The 24,592-nt window shown below is 40.3% G+C and overlaps 2 protein-coding genes across 2 annotated transcripts in view; one reads left to right on the top strand and one right to left on the bottom strand.

Annotated features, from left to right (window-relative positions):
• Positions 1–12,197, bottom strand: part of Vps50 (VPS50 subunit of EARP/GARPII complex) — a 113,926-nt gene extending 101,729 nt beyond the window's left edge. Inside the window, exons 1-2 of the mRNA XM_052173201.1 lie at positions 12,046–12,197; positions 5,376–5,444 (exon numbers count right to left, since the gene is read on the bottom strand). Coding sequence (XP_052029161.1) covers positions 5,376–5,444; positions 12,046–12,078 — 102 coding nt within the window. The 5' untranslated portion in view covers positions 12,079–12,197. The remainder of the gene's footprint in view (positions 1–5,375; positions 5,445–12,045) is intronic.
• Positions 12,198–16,141: 3,944 nt separating this feature from the next.
• Hepacam2 (HEPACAM family member 2) overlaps positions 16,142–24,592 on the top strand; it is a 31,213-nt gene continuing 22,762 nt past the window's right edge. The window contains exons 1-2 of the mRNA XM_052173200.1: positions 16,142–16,220; positions 23,390–23,743. Of these exons, the coding sequence (XP_052029160.1) occupies positions 16,142–16,220; positions 23,390–23,743 (433 nt within the window). The remainder of the gene's footprint in view (positions 16,221–23,389; positions 23,744–24,592) is intronic.

Raw genomic sequence — 24,592 nt, 5'->3', positions numbered from 1 at the left:
CACTAAAATACAGAAAATGTACATCAATGCATCTCATCATTCAAGCTGGAAAGAAACAATTAAAGCCGTGGATTTAACCACAGACAAGAAACTGAAAGCCGAGAAAGCAAAAGAACAATTCGGCCCGCAGTGCCATCAGGAGCTCGCTAGCCTGCTTCATAGGCTAGCGTCCCTCGATCCGTCAGTGGAGCCGCATAAAACAGACGCTGGCTTATTCTCAACATGTAAAACTCTCCTCCACGGCATGGCCAGCAGTGAGTAAAATTTGGCATTGCCCTCCGGCAGTGTCTAGAGCCCCCGATGAACAAATAAACAGCAAGGCCAGCAGATCAGAGGGAAGAAAGGAGACAAAAGACCAGCGCACAAGTGTTTTCAACCCCAGGGAAGAAAGAGGCATTCAGTCGACCCAAAAGCATGCAGAAATTCAAGTTTAAATCGAGGACCAGAACAAAATGCAATTATGAAATTATGCTGCGGGATCAAGCAATAAAGAAAGAGCCTTGATTTTGATATAAAAAAAAAAAAAGGTAACACTGCATTCTCACTAGGAAGCAGTAAGATGCGAGGCAACAATTTTAAAACCATGCATATGTACAAACATACATGTATAGGTTTTAGAATTACATTTTCCTCTAATTAAAGTAAATAACATATGCCATCCTGCCAGACACTGCATCAAAAGTAAGCATCGATGTTCAATATTTTATTAACAGAATAAAGCAGGCTGGGTTATTTGAGCAACCTGGCAGGGAACCGTTACTTGATGCTTAGAGGCTGTTTCCCGGCGCACGCAGGTTGAATCCATTACCACCTAGCCGCTCCTCCATTTGATTATCTCGGAGGCAGATAAAGCTACATGAACAAACACATATAAAATGCACACTGCGGATGTGGCTTTATGAGAAATGAAGAAAAGGGCCGTAACTGATATTTCAGTCAGTATTTCTGCCGTAGCCAGGCTACTTCTTATCTCAGCATAAAAACAAAAGGTTTTACAGGGATTCAAATCCATAAAACCAAGCAAGCCCTCTGTAAGGAGAACATTTTCAAGGTATTTATGGTTTCTAAGGATCACTTAGGTGACTGAACTATCACTTTAAAAAGCAATTCCATACCACGGGGTCATTTCTTAGGGAATTCATCTGTGTTTAAGGAAAAAAAAATAAAAACTACAAGTTTTTATTTTTATTTAGGTACTACTTTACCACGGGGTCATTTCTTAGGGAATTCATCTGTGTTTAAGGAAAAAAAAATAAAAACTACAAGTTTTTATTTTTATTTAGGTACTACTTTCAAATTATCCAAAACTCCATACTGATTGAGCCAAAAACTTAGTCCTTAAGTTACTAGCTGTAACTGCTCTCCTCACAGTTAAAGTCAGCATACACAACACCTTCAATACATAGCACTCCATTTTAGGTCTTTATTCAAACTAATTATATAATGTAAACTGACATAAATCCCTCAGTTTATAGGTCATGATCAAAACTCTGTAGAAAATTCATAGAATAAATACTGGAACCCCAACGTTCCTTTCCATATTAGATCACAGTTTAAACATGCTTGCTTCTCTACCTAGATGGCAGAATGCTGAGAAAGACAGAGAGAGACAGACAGACAGACTGAGCACGTTAAAAGGATGATGAGGCGAGATTTTGTTCCTCTAAGCATATATTCCTGTTTGTTTTCTTGTCTCGTGTGTTTTAACTGTTAGCATCCTTTCATCAGTCAAGACAGCAAGGCAGAAATGACAGTTACAACTGCTGCCGTCTCGTAAAGCTAACACCCTCTTAGAGCCCTAATTGAAAGCAAAAAAATTAATAAATTTAGTCGCCAAAATCTATATACAGTGAACAGAAAAAAATATATGGTTTTCAATATTTGATCAGTATTATTAAAGTCATAAATCACTGAACAGATAGCTATAGGGTTGATCTGCTTCCAAATGAAACAATTCAAAACCTATTTTCAGGTCTCAGATACCCTAAAACCATGTACCACATAAGATTATAATGAACTGCCATGTGTCTGATTACTTGGAGAAACGGTATGTTTCTTATATTCCCACTAGAACAACAATAATAATCTATGAAATGGAGCGGCTTCCTCAGTTTGTTTCTGTACTTTAAGTAAAGCAGGCCATAAATGCCTGCCCTGCTTTCATCAGGTTTTCAGTGCCATCTAGTGGAGGACAGGTTACATTACATTTTGAAAGAAGGCTACAAGTAAATGATTTATGAACACTTGAACAAGGCCGTTAAAGTATGACTGTTTGAATCCATACCTGAAATAAGATTAGGTAAAAAAGCATTTTAATCACTTTATGGGAAATTAAGTAATGAATAAAAACTGATTTCAACCATACAAACGTATTACACTGATCTACTTAAAAAAAAACACACACAAATCAGACATCATAAATTTCTTTCTTGACCCTTTGCCAACTATTTGTATCAATTTCTTGTACAGTTAAAATGTGAACCCAAGTCTGGGATTTTATTATATTTTTTATGTATTTACTGTATGAAAACCATTGAAGATAATAACACTGGAAACCTTAAATTTTTAAGCTCTCTTTAAAAATAATGCTCAGCTTCGATGATAGCAAACTGTCTGCCACTGGGATGCTAACACCGCAGAGAGGCACAGCACTCTCAGGGGCTCAGACAGAGAAGTGCCGTGCACGCTCTCCCGTGTTGCTTCAGCTCGACCGTGTTTTAGACCCGCTCGGAAGACCATGGTCTATGCTGCAAGGAGCACTGCAGAGCCCCAGCCTCAGGGCTCATCAGGCTTTCTGAATGTCCATCAAGCCTGCGGCGTCTCCATCTCTCCACCTCATTACACTTCTTCCAGCTCGGCAGCCGAGTCTCCGCCCTGTGTAACGAACCAGTCCCGACCCCCATCACCTCTCCTAATCAGGTCTAGAGGACGCTGCTTCCAGCGTGCCTGCTCCTGAACCACTCACTCCTTGCTCTCCAGCACCATGCAGATGATGTCCAAGGTTTCTCCCCTCTATTAGCACTCACACAAGCCCCCCCCAATTAATTAATTAAAATAATAAAAAATAAAACAAGACCCACTGGCTCATCAGACAGCTCGACACAGCGATCTCCAGCTGAACCAGCATGGAACTTGCAAATATTAATCATTTTTAACCTAACTAACCACAGTATGATCCAGCCCAATAACCCACTCCTACATACACCAGCCTTTAATTTAGAGCCTGCCAATGCATAACACTCAAGCTAATCCAATTCTTTCTTGAGTTTGACAGCACCTTCTTCCAACCAGAAAGTTATGACAAAGGAAAAAGAGAAGTGTTCAAGCAATAAACTTGTAAACTGGGATGTTCACATGAATTTTAAGGGATTAAAATATATCAGACAATGTAAGGTGGGCTTCATTTGTTTTTTTAAATTTTCTGCCCAAATGAAAAACATAAATATACTTTGGGGTTCACAATATTAACAGCATTAAAAAGGAAAAAAAAAACCCTCATTCTTGAGCAGCAGGGATTATTTTCAGTGTTCTACCTACATACTGATGAGTGTGGTAATGGCATTAAATGCAAGTATTTAAGTGTTTCTTCACAGCATTTAGATTGCTGAAGTAGAATAAATAACATATTCATCTTAACCCACCACCAAATAGTTTTAATCCTAGTACTTTATTATACTGAGACACTATGCTTGGGTCTGAACTCACATACAGACTGAACAATAAGTATAAAACTTCCTTCACTGGTGAAAGTGTCTGAAAGAGATAGGAAATGACCCTGGGGTATGAAGAGCCTCAGATAATGGAGGGAGTCCTGTATTAAGGAAACAGCATGTATGCTAACAAGGACGTGAACTGCTGCTGGGAATCGAAACCAGCCCACCCATAACTAACCAAGCACTGGCGGACCACGGCATCCCACGTACAATTCCTGTGTATTTGCTGACAAGACTCCTGGCAACCAGGCCCCATGCACTGTACTACAACAGTACTCACTGTAGCTAAGCTAGGAAACCAGCAGAGGTTTCTAACAATGAGGAATGAATGAAGAAAATGTGCTTTGTGTACATAATAGAATTGTCTCCAGCCATTTGTAATTTACAGAAATACAGACACAATCATCATATTAAGCAAGAGTGTCAATGACAATCATTATATAGTCTCTCTCATTTACAGGTCCTAGATGCTGTAAATACATAAAATTAGGTGCATACAAATGACATGAAAGCAGAAGCTAAACTATCTGGATCACAAAGGGACTACTAAGGAGGGTGAGGGCTCAGAGCAGGCAGGTAATGGGGTATGAAGAGAAATGTGATCAAAATACATTATAAAGTTGTATGAAAATGCCCTTCATGTAAACCCATATAATAAAATAAAAAGGCATGAAAATATGGAAAAGAAATTTCTAGTCAGAGGAAAAGAAGCTTCTTGTGTGGAGATGCCAGACACAGCAAACCGAAGAGTACTTTTAATTATGATGCGCAGGGACTACAGGGTTAATTTAGCTACACAGTTGCCTGGGAAGCACGCCTAGTAAGCACGTAATATTTTTCCAGGGGCTGGTTTCTGTGCTTCACATAAACTACTTTTATAGTGAATGAAAGGGTTCTTCTTAAATACTCATTTCAAATTAGTATTTTTCATTTTTTTTTTTTAAAAATGCTTTCACTAATCTGAAACACTGGGTTCAGTCCCTACCTGATTTAAAAAAAAAAAAAAAAAAAGCAAAATCCTACCCCCTACTATAATCCTCAAATTAAAATCATCTGAAAGCCTTTATCTGCGGCAGAGCTGTGATTCACACCACCTCTCAGCAGCAGCAGGAACCCACAACCAGTGACAGCAGGGTTAACAATGGCTGACTGTTCTCCAGGGGAAAGCCAGCTAGCTTCCAAGTGGCATGCATTAAACTTGTACACTGAGACGCTCACATGAATATTAGGGGATTAAATCTGAAATACATCAGACTTAGTAGAAGGTGGGTTTCACTTGTTTATCAAAATTCCCTGCCCAAAGGAAAAACACAATTAGATATACTTTGGGGTCTGGAATGCTACAGCATTAAAAAGTGGGTAATAAATTATTTTACTTGACATCTTCAAATTACAGCAGAAAAAGTAAGTAAAAATATACATCCACATCTGCTGTCAAGCGAAGAATTTGATATAATAAACCCTACCTTTATTAATTTTGCAGGTTTTGCTTTACTGGTGAATCACACTGCATCCCCGCACAATGAAAGCCAAAGCACCACCTAGCTTATCACAGCAACCACCTGCTGTGGGACACAGAGCTTCAGAGAAGCAATTAGTACCCAGGGGCAGAAAGTCTGTTCTTGGGGAAGTGAAAAGTCAACCACACGTTTAGATCAATACCTTTCCAGGGACCCGAAGGCTCTCAAAGGCACCGAGATCAGTGAGGCTCTCCGGAGGGCTCTTCAGACCCTTAAAAAGAGAGAGAGAGAGACAAACACAATTTAATTGTGCTAAAGAACTGTAAAAAGATAGCGCACACCTAGTGAAACAGACATGACAGTTTTAAAATGAGATTTTCCTGCTTCAAAATACAGAGAACATACATTTTAAGAACAATTGTCACTTAACACATATGGTCTGCTATGAAATCAAGTTAAGAATGTGTTTGGAGTATTTTAAGATAAAACAGTATTATTATGTGGCACTGTCAGCAGAGAAAGAAAAGTCTATCTTAACCACAACTTTAATACAAAAAGAAAGGAAACATTACAAAGCCTTCTATAATCATACTTTTATTTTAAATCATTAATAAATTCATCTTGAGAAAGAGACCCAAGCAAGCCATAATATTATAATTTACAGATAAAAATACACTAACTAGTTTTGATTTAGTTCAAAACTTTAAAAATGCTAATTAAAATGTAAGTAAGCCCTCTGTTAATTTGATCATTTGTCACTAACAGTCAGTTCACGCTGCCTAGGGTAAGACTTAAAGGCCCATCTCACTGCTCCCCAGCCGTCCTGTACGCACATCAGCTCAGGGGTTCCGGAAGCCTGACACATACCAGGGACACTTTGGAAGACAGGAAGAACTCAGCATCTACACTTCATTCTAAAGCCCCATCTTAGAGAATATGCCAGTTAAGGAACTGACATTTAGTCTGTAGGAAAGCAGATGGAGCATAACTGAGGAGAGATTTACAACATACGATCGCCCTTCAGGTATCTCCTACTGGCTCTCTGGGGTCTTTAGTCACCAAAATACGTAGTGTGCTGTAGGGGTGCTTTCTTGCTATGAAGTAGCACCAGTCACACCTTCAAGTTTATAACAGCATTTTTTTACCATTATTCCCAGATTACCCAGTCCACCCCTCTGTCTTTCCTGTTATCACTCTCCCTCCTAGCTCCAAAAATCTGAAACCAATACCCCACCAGCTTCAGAATTATCTCCTCTGAGGAGTTTTCTTAAAGCCCTATGCTTCAAGGCACACGGTACTTTCAACACAGCTAAGGACTGTGTCCACTAACACCAGCCAGGGAAGTTTTTAAAGGTCCAGGGCCAAGCCATGCACCTAACAAGTAGGCTCTTCTGGACTGGGTCAGGGTTTGCACTTCCACTATCACTTCATAGGACTCAGAGGACTAGCCAATGCTTCAGAAACACAGCTAGACATTTTCAAAACAATCTCTCTGCCAAATCAGGAAAGCTTTAAATATGAAGAACACAGACTTCTTTCACAGTTCAAGGCAAGGAGAAAGCAAACATTATTTGCTTCTATCGCCCAACGGCTAGCAAAGTTCCCCTACAAAACAAACAACAAAAGTTAAAAAAAAAAAAAAAACAAAAAAAAAAAAAACTAAAACGTAAATTATTGGATAGAAGTTGTTGCTCAGGCTTCCATCTCCAGCTAGTCAGTGCCATGTTCTCATGGGAGGATGCAGCAGACTGCGGGCTGCAGTTTCCAGGAATCCTTACTGGGAAAAAGACTACTGCAGTCTCCCATGCCTTGCAATTTGGATCCTGTCGCGAGGCTTGGACTGTTCGTCCTGTCCTGGGTCTCTCACTGCAACTCATATGAAGCATCAAAAGCGGCAAAGCTCATTCAGACAAATAACCTCCACAGACATATATTATACACAACTATGCACACACGGGAAAGTAAAACTTTTAATTTAATTCAAATGATACTATTACTTAAATGCCATTTTCAACATGTACCAGGCATGTTTAAGCATGTTTTAAAGGTATAAGGAATCTGACAGAAACCCTTGAATAGATATATAGCATGTCTATTTCCTCTTCCCATAAATGCCAGAATATAAGTGTGATATAAACCAGTATCTAGAAAAAAGATTTCACCTCTAAATTATTACACAATTATCAACAGAAAACATGGCAGTTTTCTGCCAAATATACAAAGTAAGAATAATAAAAGTTGGAAGCCCAATGTCAGGAACCAATAGAGTAGAGTGGACTCCAGGACAGACTTCCTGGTTTATTCCCTGACTCTCCTGTGACCTTGTATAATCTATCTAAACTTCCTGTGTGATAAATCCTAGCTATGGTGAGAACTCAGAATTATAAAGAACATTATAAAGAATGAAAGGGGCAGTATCTGTGAGGGACCGAAGCAGACCCTGCTAGCTTGCAAACATCTCTTGAGTTTTAACCCTTTATACTTAGAATTATTATATCACAGATAAATAGCTTTTCTTTTACCAAAATAGAAATGAAAATACGGACCTACATGTTTCCACATGTGGAAACTGAAACTGTAATTTAAGATTAAAGGCTGTTAATCCTTTCACTGTCAGCTTTTTAAATTCTTACTAAATATGAACTCGATTTTCTGCTATTCGAATCTAAGGCACAATTTTACCTCTATAACTGTGGTGCTCTGCATTTATTAAACAAAACATTTGTTATCATCATTATCCACTATCTAATACTTTTCTAAATATGTTTTTACAGTTTTTCCCAATTTAAATGTATATTCATCACCAATCAGCTGCCTTGATACTTTCTTATCTTTTTGGTTGTGAGGCTAGCCTTTGATGGCTGAGTCATTTCTCCAGCCCAAATCAATGAACAATAAAGACATTTCAATTGCAGCTATATGAACCTTTTGTTCCTTTAATGAAATTAGCATATTTTGTCCTATTAGAACAAAATGATATTTGAAACTATTTGTTCTTTCTCATCTTAGAAAGACTTGAGTCTTTATAATTTCTATCTCTCCCCAATATAGTTAACTTGATCCCAACCTAGCCAGAATTTCTTCCCCACCACTTCAGAAGCAGTGCTGTTGTCCAGGCTGGAGAGATGGCTCAGCATTAGTTACTCTTCCAGAAGATCTGGTTTAATTCCTAGGACCCACATGGCAGCTCATACTATCTGTGACTCCAGTTCCAGGGGTTCACATCACAGAAACACAAATGCAGGCAAAACACATAAATAAAAATTAAATAAATTTATATAGCATAAACTAAAAAAAGAAAAAAATTTTAAGGAGAGGGAGAAAGAGAAAGGGCAAAAGGAGAGGAAGGGATGTAACGAGGGAGGGAGGGAAGGAGGGCGGGCGGGAGAGAGAGAGTGACAGCGCCCGCGCTGCCAGGGTACCTAGTATCAGGCGTAGGCCTGGGGGATTAACAAAAAACACAGACACAGGTCATTCTGCAAGGAGAATGCCAAAGCTTTACTGAGAGACCAGCAAATATATGCTAGAGGCCAGGGAAAGGAACAGGAAAAAACAATTATAGTCATAGGTCAGGCACCTGGGAAGTCCTTACCACACCGGGCAGGAAGGCAGGAATCAAGCTAAGCCACGGGATGTTTTGCTCTCAAGAAACCTGTGCAAACAGCTCAGCTGGGGGCATTGAGCCAAGCTCTCTGGTTCCCAGCGAGAGAGGGAGGAACGGAGGGAGGACTATTCTCAGGTCCCCATGGCCTCCAGGCTGTTAAGTCCCAAAGGTGACTCTCAAGTCCTACCTGGTGGATCTACAGCATCTTTTAAATCCTTGATTTTTTTGTTTCCTCTTTATCCAAATTAATTTAGTATTTATTAAGTATCAGGCTGTTACAGACTTCATATATCATTGACAGCTCCTTCACATGCTGCTCTGCAGAATCCATCTCTTAATATTAAATGGAAAGCGCAGTTTGGACTTTTCATACATCTACAGTTACTCTATGTAACTTCAGCGATGCTGTCTGCCAATCTAAGCCTTGGATTCCTGCCCATAACTCAGTCTTCATATTAAAAAGTCTAAAAACCTCTTCCCCCAATCACTGCTCCTTCAGTGTCCTCCATCTCAGAAAGTGATAATTCTATTCTTCTAACTACAGGAGCTAAACCAACTTGGGCCACCCTTGACTCTTTACACAGCCCATGAGGGGATTTACAACAGTTCCACAATCCAGTAGCTTCTAGGCCACGTCTACCACTAGCAGGCTCATTCTCTTTACCACATGGATCACTGCAGTAGCTTCTGTAGTCTCTCTATTCTTTTCCTTCTCCCTTCTTAAGTATATTACTAAAATGGGCCAAAATGGCCAAATGCCATTTTACTCAGAACAAAGGTCATGACATGCTCTGACCTGTAATGTTCAGTGTTGTTACCTGCTTCCTGCCTTTACCTTGACGTCCTCGTCCTGACCTCATCTCCTGAAGTCCTCGTCCTGACCTCATCTCCTGGAGTCTTTTCTTCTATTCCCTTTACTCTGCTGACACTGGACCATAACAGTTCCTGAATTTGTTCTTCAGCTGGTATCCACTCACCCAGTTCCCCTCTCTCAGGCCTTTGTATCATCTTTTCACTGAGGCTTCCTATGACCAGCTGATATCTACAGATACAATTGATCTTAAATTGTCAAGCCTCCCAGGCCTCCTTATTTCCTTTTCCTCAAACATTTTCCTCACCGTGTCTTCCTTAGCACTCACTTGTCTATTTTATTCATTGTTGCCTCTCCCAGATCTGGAATAGTGCCTGGCCCATAATGCTCAATTCAATTTGATAGAACTGAAAGAACAGAGGCCAGCATAGTGGGGAATGATGAGTCACAGATCTCATCCACATACGGCCCAGCTAACAAATGGCATCCATCCCTGTGAACCTTTTACAAAGAAAGATCAAAATGGTGAGCGAACGAGCGAGGAGCAAACGAGCGAGTGAGCTAGTGAACAAGAGAGAGAGAGAAAAAAAACACAAATAAAATTAAATTTTCATAAACCAGAATTTCATCTCTTTAACATGCATCTAAAACATAAACTGAGCCTTAAATATATATAATTAGGACCACACATTTGCATAAACCACTTAACTTTACCTTCCTATTTATACAGTAGTTTCTTGTACTAAAGATTTTTTTCTCTCCAACTAAACACCGATATAGCCTACTATAATTCAAAAACTGTGTGAGGCTTAAGAATTCACGCTTTCTGCAGAGTCGGCATTACGTTTACAAACATTATGGATATTGTCACTAGTTCTCTGGAACTGTTTGGTTCTTCTCTCCCACTCATTTTCCTAAGGCAAGATCCAAAACCCAAAAGCCTAAACTACTATACACCTATGCTAACAGGCACCAAAAGGAAGAGAGCACCAACCTTAGGAAGAAAAGGTCCAAGTGCGGCAGCCCAAGGCATTTAGAAGCGGTAAGATAGACAATGGACTATGTTACTTAACCAGCACTTGAGTAAGTCAGCTGTCTGCTTTCTCTCCTCCCACCTCAGGATACAGCAGCCTCCAGACCTATTCTCAAGAAGCAGCAGCACAGCCCCAGTGTTCAACAGTGTGAAAGATTGCTAAATGACTCTGCTCGCCTACTTGTTCATTTTATTATTCACAGAACTTCTTTTCCTAGCTTCTCCACTCCAACCAAGAGAAGGAAAACCATTATGCAACGATCACACATGTACTGTCTATTAAGAAATTATATGTAATTGTCCCACTATTGCTAAAATTCTGAATCCTCAAGCAGGTCAAGAAGTCTTTTGTATTCCTGGTCTCTTTTGTTAAGAAAAAAAAAAATTTAAGTGAAGCTTTGAAAAAAGGACTCTACCAACATTTCTAAGTCATGGTGACTTAAAACTCATCTAAATGACGCTTCTTTCTTATTAAAACAAAGAAAAATTCTAATTATGTCACAGTAGCTAAAAATACTATAGTCAAAAAAGTTTTCTGAAATAAAATGATCAATGAATATCTTAAAAAAAAATTTCTTCAACTCCCTGAAGGAAGTTGAGGCACAGTATTAGGACTCTAACATATGAGAGACAAGATACATTAGCAGTCTTTACGTGACCGTGAATTATCATTCTGGCAACAACATTGTTTGTCAACATTTTTTTTTTCTGTGTAGACCAGGCTGGCCTCAAACTCAGAAATCCGCCTGCCTCTGCCTCCCAAGTGCTGGGATTAAAGGCGTGCGCCACCACTGCCCGGGCGTCAAGTTTTTTTTTAAAAGTAGCAATACACAAAGAATGTTCACATATACTAGCTTACTGACAGGTGACCTACAGTGTGATACTTTGAGATGGGGGCCAGGGCGGATAGAAAAGGAATTGTCATTCCCATTTTTACACCCAGAAAACAGCTACAAGGTTTGGAGTGTTGCTGCCAAACCACAACACTACCAACGCTGCCTACAAAGAGCCCTGTGCCTTCACCCTCACTCCTTCCAGTCTTCTCTACTGCACAGACCTCACCTCACTTTCCAGTACACCTACTGGCAAACCACCACCAGTGAGGATGAGGGGCACACTGCAAAGCAGCTGAGGCTGTCCTGGAAAGGTAACTGAAGCAAAGGAGGAGAGACAAAGACAGCCCAACTCCCTGATTGGCTTTGTCTAAATGACTGTGTGTAGGAAGACACTTCCCACAAACAGTCCAGGTCGGATCTAGGAGGCTCAGGTGAGTTTTCCAGGGCACTACATAGCTGCCCCACACCCCTGAGACACGCCACCCACTATAACTTAAGCCTCCGCCCACCGCCACCGGGGAACTGGGAGTCTCGGCTCCTCTCTCAGCCAGGAGCGGGAAGCTCTTTGCTTCAGACAACAGAACTCACCTGCCGGGTCATGAGAGATTTGATTTTTTGCATGTCGAAGTCGAGAGACGATTACCCTGCCTCAGAGAAGTAACAAATCACATAAGACCACCGGACAGCCGGCTACAACACAGGGAAGCCATAGTGAGTCGTCACGTGGCGCTGCCCGCCTGGGTCAGCCTTCCTTTCCCTGAGCATGATGGGAAATGTAGTCTTCCGGCCTCGATCAAAGAAGGAGGCCAGCCTCAGTACTACATTTCCCAAGAAGCAACAGCTTCAATGAACTGAGAATCTTTCTGGTCCAGAGCCACTACCTGGACTTGGAAGAGGATTGGGCGTGGCGACTACCTGAGACCCAGGTAGTCTGGCCACTGAACTAAACAAACTCTGAGGTGACTGTAGATAGCCCACTTTGACAAGACGCCCTCTAGGGTGCGAGAGAAAGCACACCTGGGCTAGAGAGGAGAGGAATGAGACCAAAAGACTGACCTCCATAAAGAGCACTTACTTGGACTGGTGACTTAAGACATGGAATTTCCCAGTGGCTCTGGGTGTGCCCTGAGGAAAGTGGGAGATACTGAGATACTAAGATACTGATGGCCAGCCCTAGGTTCTTCTTCATTCTTGGTATCCCCTGTAAACGCTCTAGTAAAATCAAAGGATTTTGTCTACCCCCACCTATCATTTTTCTACCGGCTTTAGCAAGGGCAAGTCATGGCAGATATCAGTAATTATGAAAGCACCTGTCACTTTAAAGTCCTGGTCTTGTCATTAGTAGTATAATGCAGAAAGTAACAGGGTAACTTTGCTGTCGGAGGCAGCAAACCCTTAGCTAAAAATAATAGCTAACAATGAAAGTTAACGAATTGGGAGAAATTTTGTTGATGGCTTCGTGTGTATGACCTCATGCATGTATTTGCACAAACATCTTTTCCTTTTTTTTTTTTTGTATTGCAATTTTTTCATACAATGTGTTCTGATCAGGTTTCCCCTCCCCAAACTCATTTTATATCTGTTCCCGCCTCCTCACTTCCACATGCTTTCTCTCTTTCTCCCTCTAGAAAACAAAACGTGCAAACAAACAAACAAAAAGACTGAAAAGGACAGAAAGAAAAACACAGGAAACACACACCCACAAGCTGGTATGCATTTACATCTTTTGGAGTTACCATCATCTTCATGTTAAAAAATGATGAAACCGGTCTGGAGAAGTTAAGATACTTAACCTAAGATTTTTAGAGGTGTAAACTGATTATTCAAATGCTTAAAGGTTCCCAGTATTATGTTGAGGAGTGATTTCTAAATCAGGACACCGGTGCCTTTAACCAAATTAGTTAAACGTTTATTATAAAACAAAGCATAAGCCCTTTGGGAGGCGGCAGTTGTCAACTTGACTGTATGGAGGTTTGGACACTAGCACAGAAATCGCCTATGCAGTTGCCTCCTCTAGTAGCTTGGTTCTTCCTGCAGATGTACTTCTCTTCGGGATCAATGTAATCACAGAGTTAATTACGATAATAAATGTGTTCCTTCCCCGGTTCATCTTAGATACAATCATTCATGTAATCTTGAAGATTTCTCCCATTGTTCTCCTAGTGTAAATAATTCCATGAAGGGATCTGTATTAAAGATTGCAGCTGCTTGAAATGCTTATAGTAGATGTTCACTGTGTAGAACAAAACCAGCCTAATCATTTAAATGATCAGTAAACCATGTGTGATTGGCAAAGTCAGAAAGCAGTCTTGTCCTAATCCTTGCCCCCCCCCACGATCCCACACATACTTCCAATGACTCTTTATATTAATGCAATCATTATAAACAGAAGTGGTTTTAGTGTACTCGTTTTAATGCAAATATAATTAAAATGGGTAAACAGTGAGGATATTGGACTATATTTTACAGAAACAGCTGGTAGATTATCAACTGTGCTATGAGATACTGTGTTAAGACAACCCAACCCCACCTCCCAGTCCCATATGGGATCTCATTATATAGCCCAGGCTAGCTTCAAACTCAGAGATTTACCTGCCACTGCCTCCGAGTGATGCCGTATTTCTGGGAGAATTTTACTTTTCTGAGAAAACCCTTTGGAACTATTTTTAGAAATTCTGTCAGTTTGGGAGCTCTTGAAGTTAAATTTGCCTGTATAATTTCAATGTAAAACTCCTGAAATCAAAGACTCTCACAGTTATGTTTACCAGCATAACACTAGAGGGCGCATGGTCAGTGTGTGCAGTTCTTCTACAAACCACACATGTAATGCAAAAATTTTAATGTATATAATGACAGGGAAAAGAGCACAAGAATAGAGCATTCTTGTATCTAAGTCCTTATTAAAATACCCACTATTTCTTTCTGTCACAAAAATGGACATTTTAATATAAAATGAGGAAAATTCTGGAATATTTATAAGTCATTTAAATGCTATATATTTGACACCACTCCATACTGTCTTTGTCTCTCACATCTTGTCAAAGATCCTGGAACCCTCATAATAAGCCATTTTTTTGTTTAAGAATGATATGAAAGATTATCTTATTTAATAGGAGCAGCTTGTGTTAAGACTGATCTAAATGGGGGGAAGGAGCTTGTGGGGTATCTGTCTAAATCCTATGGTTCTCCCCCCATTGGATGTTGTGCAGTCTGATATGAACATGTGTGTGCATTTCTTAATGAATGGCTAAGGAGCAGGCAACTTAGGCTAAAGAGCACAGAGGTTTATTTATGGGGAAACATGTTAAGAAAAAAGAAAATTATGCTTGGATGCCAACAGTCAAATGACTGCTTGTTCGCTGTAGTCTGAGAAGGAAAGTATACATCTAAGCAAATAAATTGAAGTGAATATGTGTGCAGGATTTAGAGGATGTGGAGAAAGTTGTAGGCATTGCCTAGGCTTGAAGATGCTCTTGACTTATTTCTGAGGTATGAAGCATTGTAAAGCAACTGACCTGTATAAAGCACTCAGGTTTCCCAACAGTAGTGTCTTTGTCTTTAGACACATCTTCGACAAGTTGGGAACTTTGAGGTAAAGAGTATTTCCAAAGTTGGTCTCCAGAATAACAATTGTTCCATTTTTTATTTTTTAATAATATTGGAATAACAGTCTTCATTTAAGCAGCTAAAATGAAAAGCTATGCCTTCCTTCACCCTCACACCCCAATCACTGAATTTCTTCAGTGGGACTTCCCTGTTAAAAATTACTTGTGTTGAGAATTCTACTGGCTTCAAGTCAAAATTTTCTAGATATGTTCCATTTGATGCAGAAAGCGTGGGCCAACGCCTTCTGACAAAAAAAAAATAGCTCACTTGGAACTTACCGAATTAAGTAAAGTTCTCAGCCCACCTGCTTCATGGCACTGAAAGGAGCTAGAAGATGCAGCCTGAACACACAGGCAAGATTTTCATGGTTATTCTTCTAAGCTTGAGCTGAGGAAATATTGCCTCAGGTATTATCTGTTGGTGTATGCTATACATTATCATTATGTAAAATGTATGCCTCAGCTCCACTTGCAAACATACCTGTGATTTATTTAAAAAAATGATATGAATACATAGATCCAATAAAACTATCACATCCATTTATAATAGAAAATATTACACATAAAAATATTCTAATGCTCTGTTTGGGTTCTTTGGTAGTCTTTAGATGATAATTAGTAACTTGAAGAATTAGTAACTAGAACAAGAATGGCTGCTTAGGAAATTCATGAAGCCCTTCAATTTTCACAGAAAATTTTTTTTTTCAAATTTCAAAATAATGGCATAATTTTTCATGGTAGGAAAGCAGATCTGGGTTTTATTTATCATGAGGTCACCTAAAGAGAGTGTCTTCCTCCTCCTGATTATGAATAACTCAGTATAATTTATAAAGCTGTACTGAAAAATTACTGAGAATCACCAAGAAACTATTTGAAAGCCACAGCCCTGTGTTCTCGCAGAGCCTATAACAGGTGTTCCTACTGCCTGTGTCCTTTGTATACACATTCATTCTGTATTCAAATCACAGAAGCAAGAGGCAGGCTAGGGTCTGTTACCTCACTGCTAATTTCCCTAGCAAATAAACCAGCAGCTGCTGGTCCATGAACCAACTTGCCGCTGAGAACAGGGCGCTGTGTACATGGGACAGGATGCATTCATGGAGCTACTCCGCAGCATGCTTGGGATCTCTCTTTGCAAAACATACCTTCTTCTCTTGGGTAAGGACCTGCGTGGGCTGGCTTTTAGGTTTTTGGGGTTTGGGTTGTGGGGGTTTGTTGGCTTTCATTGTGGATTTTTTTTTCTTTTAGGCATAAGGTAAATATTTGCTTAGGGCTGTAGATTTTTCTCAGATAATTGAAGGACAGGTCAAAAACCTTTTAACAATAACACACTATTCCAGCAGAGAGACAGGAACATGTAAGAGAAATGAGCTTCAAGAAATGATTGCTTTTGTTTCCTTGGAGCAACAGCTATTGTCCATGGGACTCGCTGAGAAAGTTAAGGCAGCATAAAGAGCTCCGGAGTCTCTTCTCTTCCCGGGGCTTGCCGATAGGTTCAATAATCTTTAATGCTTAATGTTTTAATTGGCAAATGTTTTAATAGTGCATTAAATTAAGACTCAAAATGGAATTCAAAACAATTCATGGTAGTGGTTTTCTTTTAATTGAAGATATTGCTTAAATTAAAAATAGCATGCGAACTGTTGGTTCTTCTTTAATATAAATATGGAAAATGTGAAGTTCTAGCTAAACTGACAAATGAGAGAAATGTGTTTAAAAGGCTCAGTGCTCCAAAATGCCTTTAGCTTTTCTTTTTGTCAATGACTAGTCCTATTTTCTTTTTTACTATACCTTAATATTTTTATCTCTCTCTCTTTTGGCATAGAGTTTGCCTCCCCATATCATGACACACTGTTATACACCTATATTCTTTTCATCAAGAGTTTCCATTCCTCCTATTATAGATCTTAAGAGTCAAGTTTATTTCCTGTTTTGTTTACATTTATCTGATAGAAGTTTAAAAGGAGCTTTATTCATTAAAGAATAACAGATATATAAAAACAATTTGGGCTTTGAGCTTTGGACTTTAGGGGTTATTTAAAGTTTTACTTTCACTAATATATTTTGCTAGTTTTCATTGTAAGCATAACTATTGTTCACATTTGTATGTGATGCATATAAATCTCACTGACATAGAACTACCATCTGTAAATTTTTTAAGTGTCTGTTCCTCGTGACTGTGGTAATCTCAAGGGCTATACTGTCATACTATCAAATTTAAACCTGTAATATGTTATATGTTACCATAATTTAACATCATTCTTAGCTATTAAGTGATCCTGTGTTCCTTGTTCCTCTCTCTCTCTCTCCCTCTCTCTCTCTCTCTCTCTCATTTTTAAACAGTGGGACTGCTAGGTTTCACAGATGATGATTTTGTAATTGGCCTTAAGAAGAATTCAGGAATGAATTCAGTTGAGAAATTTGACTAAAATAAAATTAATTAAAATATACTTGCAATTTCTCCCAACTTCAAAAATAAAGTTGTTATTATAGAGCAAGACTTCCCTCCTTACTGAAATTCAGTTTCTCTGGAGGTGGCAAGTCACAAGGGTCACCAGTAATATGAAAGTTCTTTTGATTTTAAAATACTGAATTTTCTTTGTACCTTTAAAATTTTTTAAATAAGCTTCCATGATTGATTAAATAGTCTATTCAAAATACAGCCTCATAAATTCTGTTTTTTCTAATGATGCAAGAGTTTATTTTCAGTCAACAATAGTCGTGTTATGTTTGCTAATACTGTGTGTGCTAATGGGGAAATAAATACCAACTATTCTGAGCTGCCATAGAGGTCACTTTGTAAAACCTAATGTTTATAGTCAATACAATCAAACTGCTTGCAGGACTTCTTTGTTGATGGAACATGAATAATTTTTACAGAATATTTTCAAGTATTCCTTAACTTTACATTCTTTTCATGGGTATTGTTGTTATATGTCTTAAGAAATCTCTAAAGTGAAGTTATTGCTGTATTTTTGTTTACCATTTATGAATGGTATTTTCCATGTTTCTCCTGGTTATTGTTAGTGCCTTACTGGCAGAAGATCTTAACAGCTCTCTTACACCCAGGAAGTACTGGTCAATCTAGTAAAACAAAATTCTCATTTATGTGTGAGTGTTGGAATATCAAAAGAAAATTAAAATTCTACTATTATTTCTACCATTTACTTTCTTGAAGTTTATCTGTTCACACGGAGAGAAGCTGTAGAAAGCTATAGTCTTTTATGTTTTCTCATGCAAGTAGAAAAATACTTAAAATTTTTTGTATCACACAACCTGCTTTTCTAAATTAGTAAACCATCATGCTTGAAAACATGGGTGTGCTACATCTATAGCAAGAAACACAGATACAAAAGACTATGTGCTTCTAAAATGCACGGGAAGCACATTACCTGTTTACTCTCTGAATCTCACAATGGCTCATCGTACCAGTGAATCCAAGCCTTTCTGAGTAGGAAGATTTTTTTTAGGTGCTGATATAAGGAAATTCATTCCTTGCTAACACTTGTTACCTATAAATTGTCCCATAAAAATAATACAGGCACTGGTGGGTGATAGCCCTTTAGCCTTTAACCCCAGTGGGTGGAAAGCACAGGCAAATAGATTTCTGTGATGTCTAAACCAGTCTGTTTTATGTACCATCCAGGACCTCGTAGTGACAGTCTGTCTCTAATGACAAAATAGTATTCATATTTATTAATAATTATGATATAATTATATGACATAATTAATAATAATGACATAGGCAATCTTGAGGGAAAAAAGTACTATATAACAGAGAGATGCACTGTAACTCTCACTGTGGTGTGCATTTAAAAATACCCACAACATATTTAATGAAGAATTTTTCATTTTATATTAAAGCACTGAATACATTCAGAAATATCTTTGGCAATACATTATTTAAAACATTAATCTATGCCTCATTCTCTTGAATAGCTCAATAAGCTTGTTTCCTCATGTATGTGGTGATTGTAAATGTCGTGTAAATGCTGGTCCTTTCTCTCAGTGTGATGATGCACACCTCTGACTCCTGCATTCAGGAGGTCAAGGAAGGAAACCCCTACCTTCCAGGCAAGAAAAAGCACTTTAGTGAGGTCTATTTAGCAACTTGCATCTCAAGATATTTTTTTCCTATTAACATAGTTTATTTTCTGGAGGCAAAGGGCAGAGATCTCTTCCTCCCAAGGGCTGGGATTAAAGTTGTGTATCACCATACCAGATATACTAAAGTAACTTATTTCTCTCCAGACTGCAGTATTTGTTGTTATATTTGGTGTCTTGTGAAATAAAGTTTTCCCCTCATAACCTATTTAGAGTCTCTAAATCACCCTGCTCATAGTTCAGAGCCCACATTTTAATCAAGATTCAGAAGTCAGTAGCATCTCCATTCTGGTGATAGTATTACCCCATAGTACTGCAGTGCCGAGCAACCATTTCCAGCATATTAATGAAACTCCAACCAATCTTTTCCAACAACAATTACACAGACTAAATTATAGAAAAGCAGAAGAGCAAGAACCTCTTCAATGAGGACCCCAAATGAAAAAAATAACCAACAACTGATCGGCCAAAATGATATTAAACCCCACCTCAGTCTAGCAGGGATTCCTGGGATAAGCTGCGAATGACTTAAACACCCCAGTAAGCCCCTGCCAAAGCTGCTCCATTCCTGAGGTAGCCACTCATTTCAGCAGCAGCCATGCAGCCCTTCTCAATGCATTCTCAAGGCAATGATGTAATTCCCACCATCAACCCTTGATTACTTGGTAACAAGTGCAGAATTGCCAATTTGTTAGCACACATCCAGGGACTGACAACTTAATATGTGGACTAAATACTGAGACTCGATATTTCAAAGTCCTTTGAACCCTCCCTCTTGAAATGGAAGTAGTGGCTACTCTGATCAAAGTACCTCAGGGCACCAAGCACCTGAACAATTAGCAGTCCGAGAAACATTCTAGGCGTCAAGCTTGTATTGCACTCTTTTCACACATGACACAAGGAGCAGAGACCTAAATGCCCCACTTACCCAAAACTACATTTGTCTTGGGTTACTAAACACAAGACAAATATGTATCCTTTGCTAAGAATTCACATTTCCAGCGTTAGCAAAAGGTCAAATAAAATATTCTCTTTGCCAGTTTAGAAAAGGCACACCATCCTGACCATGTTCATTTCAGGACAATTTGCAAATGATGAATCTAAGAGTTACACAGATGGGAAGAGAGTAAGAGGGAGAGCGAGGGAGATGGGGAATGGAGACAGGGAGGAGAGGAGGGAGGAAGGGAAGGAGAGGAGAGGGGGATGGGGAAGGGAGGGAGGGAGGGAAAGGGAAGGAGGGAGGGAAAGGGAGAGAGTATGCAGTGCATGTCTATTTTCCTACTCTGGAAGGAGAGAGAGAGAGAGAGAGAGAGAGAGAGAGAGAGAGAGAGAGAGAGAGAGAGAGAGAGAGAGAGAGAGAGAGAGAGAGAAGTTACTAGAACTTGATTCCTCATGGGATGGGGGGGGAGGACATGCCTCAGCTTCTCCCTGGAAATCACCATGGAAGACAGACAGACCTTTGTTTCCTTCTTTGTTCCAACTTCCTCCCATAAGTTGCTTTAGATGAAGCTTAAAATCCCCACATTTCCTGGAAACCATGAAAAGAGAAAGCCGTTGAATAGGATGCCCATTTGATGTACATAAGGAAGCTGAAAGGAGAAACCACTCGGGTTGGTCCTGATTGCCATCTTCCGTCACTCTGCTTCATTCCAGCTGAGGCTATCACTCTTCTGCTCCACCATCACTTCTGGTTCTGACAGAGTCATCCTCAGTGTTACAAACTTAACATAGTCTACAACTCTGCCAAGCCCCCACCCGACTTCTCTCATCTCCTTTGCAAGGTTACTATTCTGGGCTATTCTTCTTAAAAATTGTGTGTGTGTGGTGTGTAGGGTGTGCATGGGGGGGGTCTGTGTGTCTGTGTGTCTCTGTGTGTGTGTGCTACCTACAGTATGAGGGTGTGTCAGAGAACACCATGAAGAAGGGAGTTAGTTCTTTGTTTGGTCTGTGTGAGCCCTGGGGATTGAATTCAGGTTGTCAGACTTGGTGCCAGGTACCTCTCTACTCACTGGTCCTTCTCAGTGGTCCTGTGTCATTGTTTTTCTCTTGGCGTTCAAAATAGTCTACACTTAAATTCCACACATTACCCTATTATTCCAAATGATCCTCTGATGGTGATTTCATACCTATACCACCCAGTTATAAAATGATACAAAGAGCTTTCAGTTAGAGTTCTAAAAATACAGCACCCTGAAAGGACTGTTTCCATTGCAAATGGTAATATATATCACATTATATCATAATCGTCTCATATCATAGCATAGCATAGCATATAGCATATCATATATCACGACATCTACAGGACCCAGGGCTAAGAAGCCACACACAAACGTAAGTCCATGGGCCCACACAACACAGGCATTGCATAAGACTGTGTATGAGGAAGAGCTCCAGGTCCCACGTCTCTCCAGGTCTCTAGCTGTATCCTAACTGACTTTAGTGTGTTTAACACTGAGTGTGATCACTGTATGAATTCAGTGTAGCCTTTTGGATGTCTCATGGGCACCTCAGAATGAGTATGCCCTAAACTGTCTCCTCACACCACACCCCAAACAGGTCACTAGCTCTCTTTCTAAGCCCCATGATTTAGCTCTAATGTTCCAGATGACTTCAGTCAAGAACATGAAGGGAATCTTTATTCCTCATTGGAAGTGTGCATCCTGCCCTGCAGTGCTGTAGCTGAAGTGTTAGGTAGCACCAGCCTTTGCTCAAGCTGCTCAGCGCACCCACTCATCTTTTGCACCATGCCTTAGCACCCCTCCATCTCTTGCACCATGGCTGAGGAACCCCCTACTTCTTGTACCATGCCTCAGCACACCCCTCCCCCACCTCTTGCACCATGCCTCAGCACACCCCTCCCCATCTCCTCCACCATGCCTCAGCACACCCCTCCCCCATCTCCTGCTCCATGCCTCAGCACACCCCTCTCCCATCTCCTGCACCATGCCTCAGCACACCCCTCCCCCATCTCTTGCACCATGCCTCAGCACACCCCTCCCTATCTCTTGCACCATAGATCAGCACACCCCTCCCCCATCTTTTGCACCATGCCTCAGCACACCCCTCCCTATCTCTTGCACCATGGATCAGCACACCCCTCCCCCATCTCTTGCACCATGGATCAGCACACCCCTCCCCCATCTCTTGCACCATGCCTCAGCACACTCCTCCCCCATCTCTTGCACCATGGATCAGCACACCCCTCTCCCATCTCTTGCACCATGGATCAGCACACCCCTCCCCATCTCTTGCACCATGGGTCAGCACACCCCTCCCCCGTCTCCTGCACCATGGGTCAGCACACCCCTCCCCCGTCTCCTGCACCATGCCTCAGCAACCCCTCCCCCATCTCCTGCACCGTGCCTCAGCACAGCTTAGTTGCTGCAGTCACTCCCTGAGACACCTCAGTGTTCCTGCTTTTCTCTTTGTTCAGTACAGTCTCCTCCCAGCTAGTGTGAGATAAATAAATCATTAGAAAAGTCATGGCCCTCTCAGCAAACTCCAGTTACATTGTCATTGTACATAGAGTAAAACTGCCCAATATTCCTGTGGATTTAAAACCCTGCCCTGTTAGTCCTGGCGATCAATAACCCAGTATCCTCTGTGCTTTCCCCCCCCTACTCTGATCTGGCCTGCCACTCGCTGTTCCTCAAACGCCAATCAGAGTCCTTTGTGGACAAGGGATTTCTGGTTTTAACTGAGTATATAGTTTCCTGTCACTTTTACTATATTATCCGGAATTAGTATGACTTACTACAGATGAAGAAACTTCCAAAAATGGAATATTAAGTTATTTCAGAAGATTTTGAAGAAATTTCTTACAGAGAAGTAGTCCCTTAACATTTCAGGAACTGCATAGTTTCACCCAGATATGACTTTGATAGGATCTAATTTCAAATATGTTTAATGGTTCTTCTGGACTTTAGAGCCCATAATATTTCTCAGTTCTTCTTTTTTTTTATTATTCTGAGGTGATATTAGATAATCATTTCTGCTTCTCCTTTTTTTATAGAAGTCATTCATAGTCAGTGGGTGGAGTCTTTCAAATGAAGAAGTTCTGAGACAAATATTTACCTCTACCTGTAACTGGTATTAGAATAAGTCAGTACTTAGAAGCCTTCTTCTTTGAAAGAGATTACCATCTGACTGAGTTCTCTCTGCATCCGAACCTTTGTATTATGAGATGTGGCTCAGGGCACTCACAGTTTTCTTTCCCTTTGCAGCAGGTTCTTGTCTGGGACTGAAGGTGACCGTGCCGTCACACACTGTCCATGGCATCAGGGGACAGGCCCTCTATCTCCCAGTGCACTATGGCTTCCACACTCCAGCATCTGACATCCAGATCATATGGCTGTTTGAAAGATCCCACACAATGCCCAAGTACTTGCTAGGCTCGGTAAATAAGTCTGTGGTTCCCGACTTGGAATACCAGCACAAGTTCACCATGATGCCACCCAATGCATCTCTGCTCATCAACCCGCTGCAGTTCACCGATGAGGGCAATTACATTGTGAAGGTCAACATCCAGGGAAATGGAACTCTATCCTCAAGTCAGAAGATACAAGTCACTGTTGATGGTGAGTCCTCTGTGCCAGTATTTAGGAGGCTCGGTCGAGAGACCCTGGATACCAAGCTTCCAGAGCTTTAAGGTCCTGGCTCTTGCAACTGTGAGTGAGTTAAGTAATCCTCAAAGCCTCCATAATGCCATTACTTACCTTGTAAGGCTTCTGACATTTAATTATATATGTGTATGAGGAAGTTGCCCAGTCCACAGTATCATATCTTTATGCAATAAGTAAACACTATTTTGTTTTAGGACTTATATAAAGTTGCAAAAGAGTAAGATAAAGACATTTTTATTTTCTCATTGGTAGGCTGTATCTTAGGAAGCACCCCATTATTAATCTCATGAAGAGTTGTATTTGGTATAATTTTTAAGGGAAGATGAGCCAAGGACTTTATGTGGAATGTTTTCTGAGGGCAAGAGGAGTGAGCTAACTTCTAGGCTCCTGATTTTTAAGTGGCACTCCTTGACTATACCATGTACTTCTTGTTTTTCTGTCTATTCTTGAATTGACAATATATTTATTTTAGTAAATATCAAATGGATTCTATTACTTCCTCAGTCCAAGGCTCTGCATGCATCGCTGATCATTCTGCCTTCCCATTCTGCTGGAAAACCTCATTGGCTGACCTTAAACTAAGACTCCAGCTGCTCTCACTCACCCTTTACCACCGCCGCCTTGCTCACACATCTAGCTGAATCTAAACTGCGATGACAGCTTGCTCTCTAGTCTCCATGCTTTTGCTCTTGCATCCTCCAGCAAACACCCGTCATAGCTTCTTATCTCACTCAAAATGGGAGTCAAAGTGCTAATAATGACATTCAAAGGCCCAGCATACCCAGAACCTATGTGAGCCACTCT

This window comes from Apodemus sylvaticus, chromosome 2 (assembly GCF_947179515.1).
Source record: "Apodemus sylvaticus chromosome 2, mApoSyl1.1, whole genome shotgun sequence".
In the NCBI taxonomy this organism is placed as follows: Eukaryota; Metazoa; Chordata; class Mammalia; order Rodentia; family Muridae; genus Apodemus; species Apodemus sylvaticus.
Note: the sequence above shows the minus strand (reverse complement) of the source record. Positions and strands in the feature narration are given on the sequence as shown.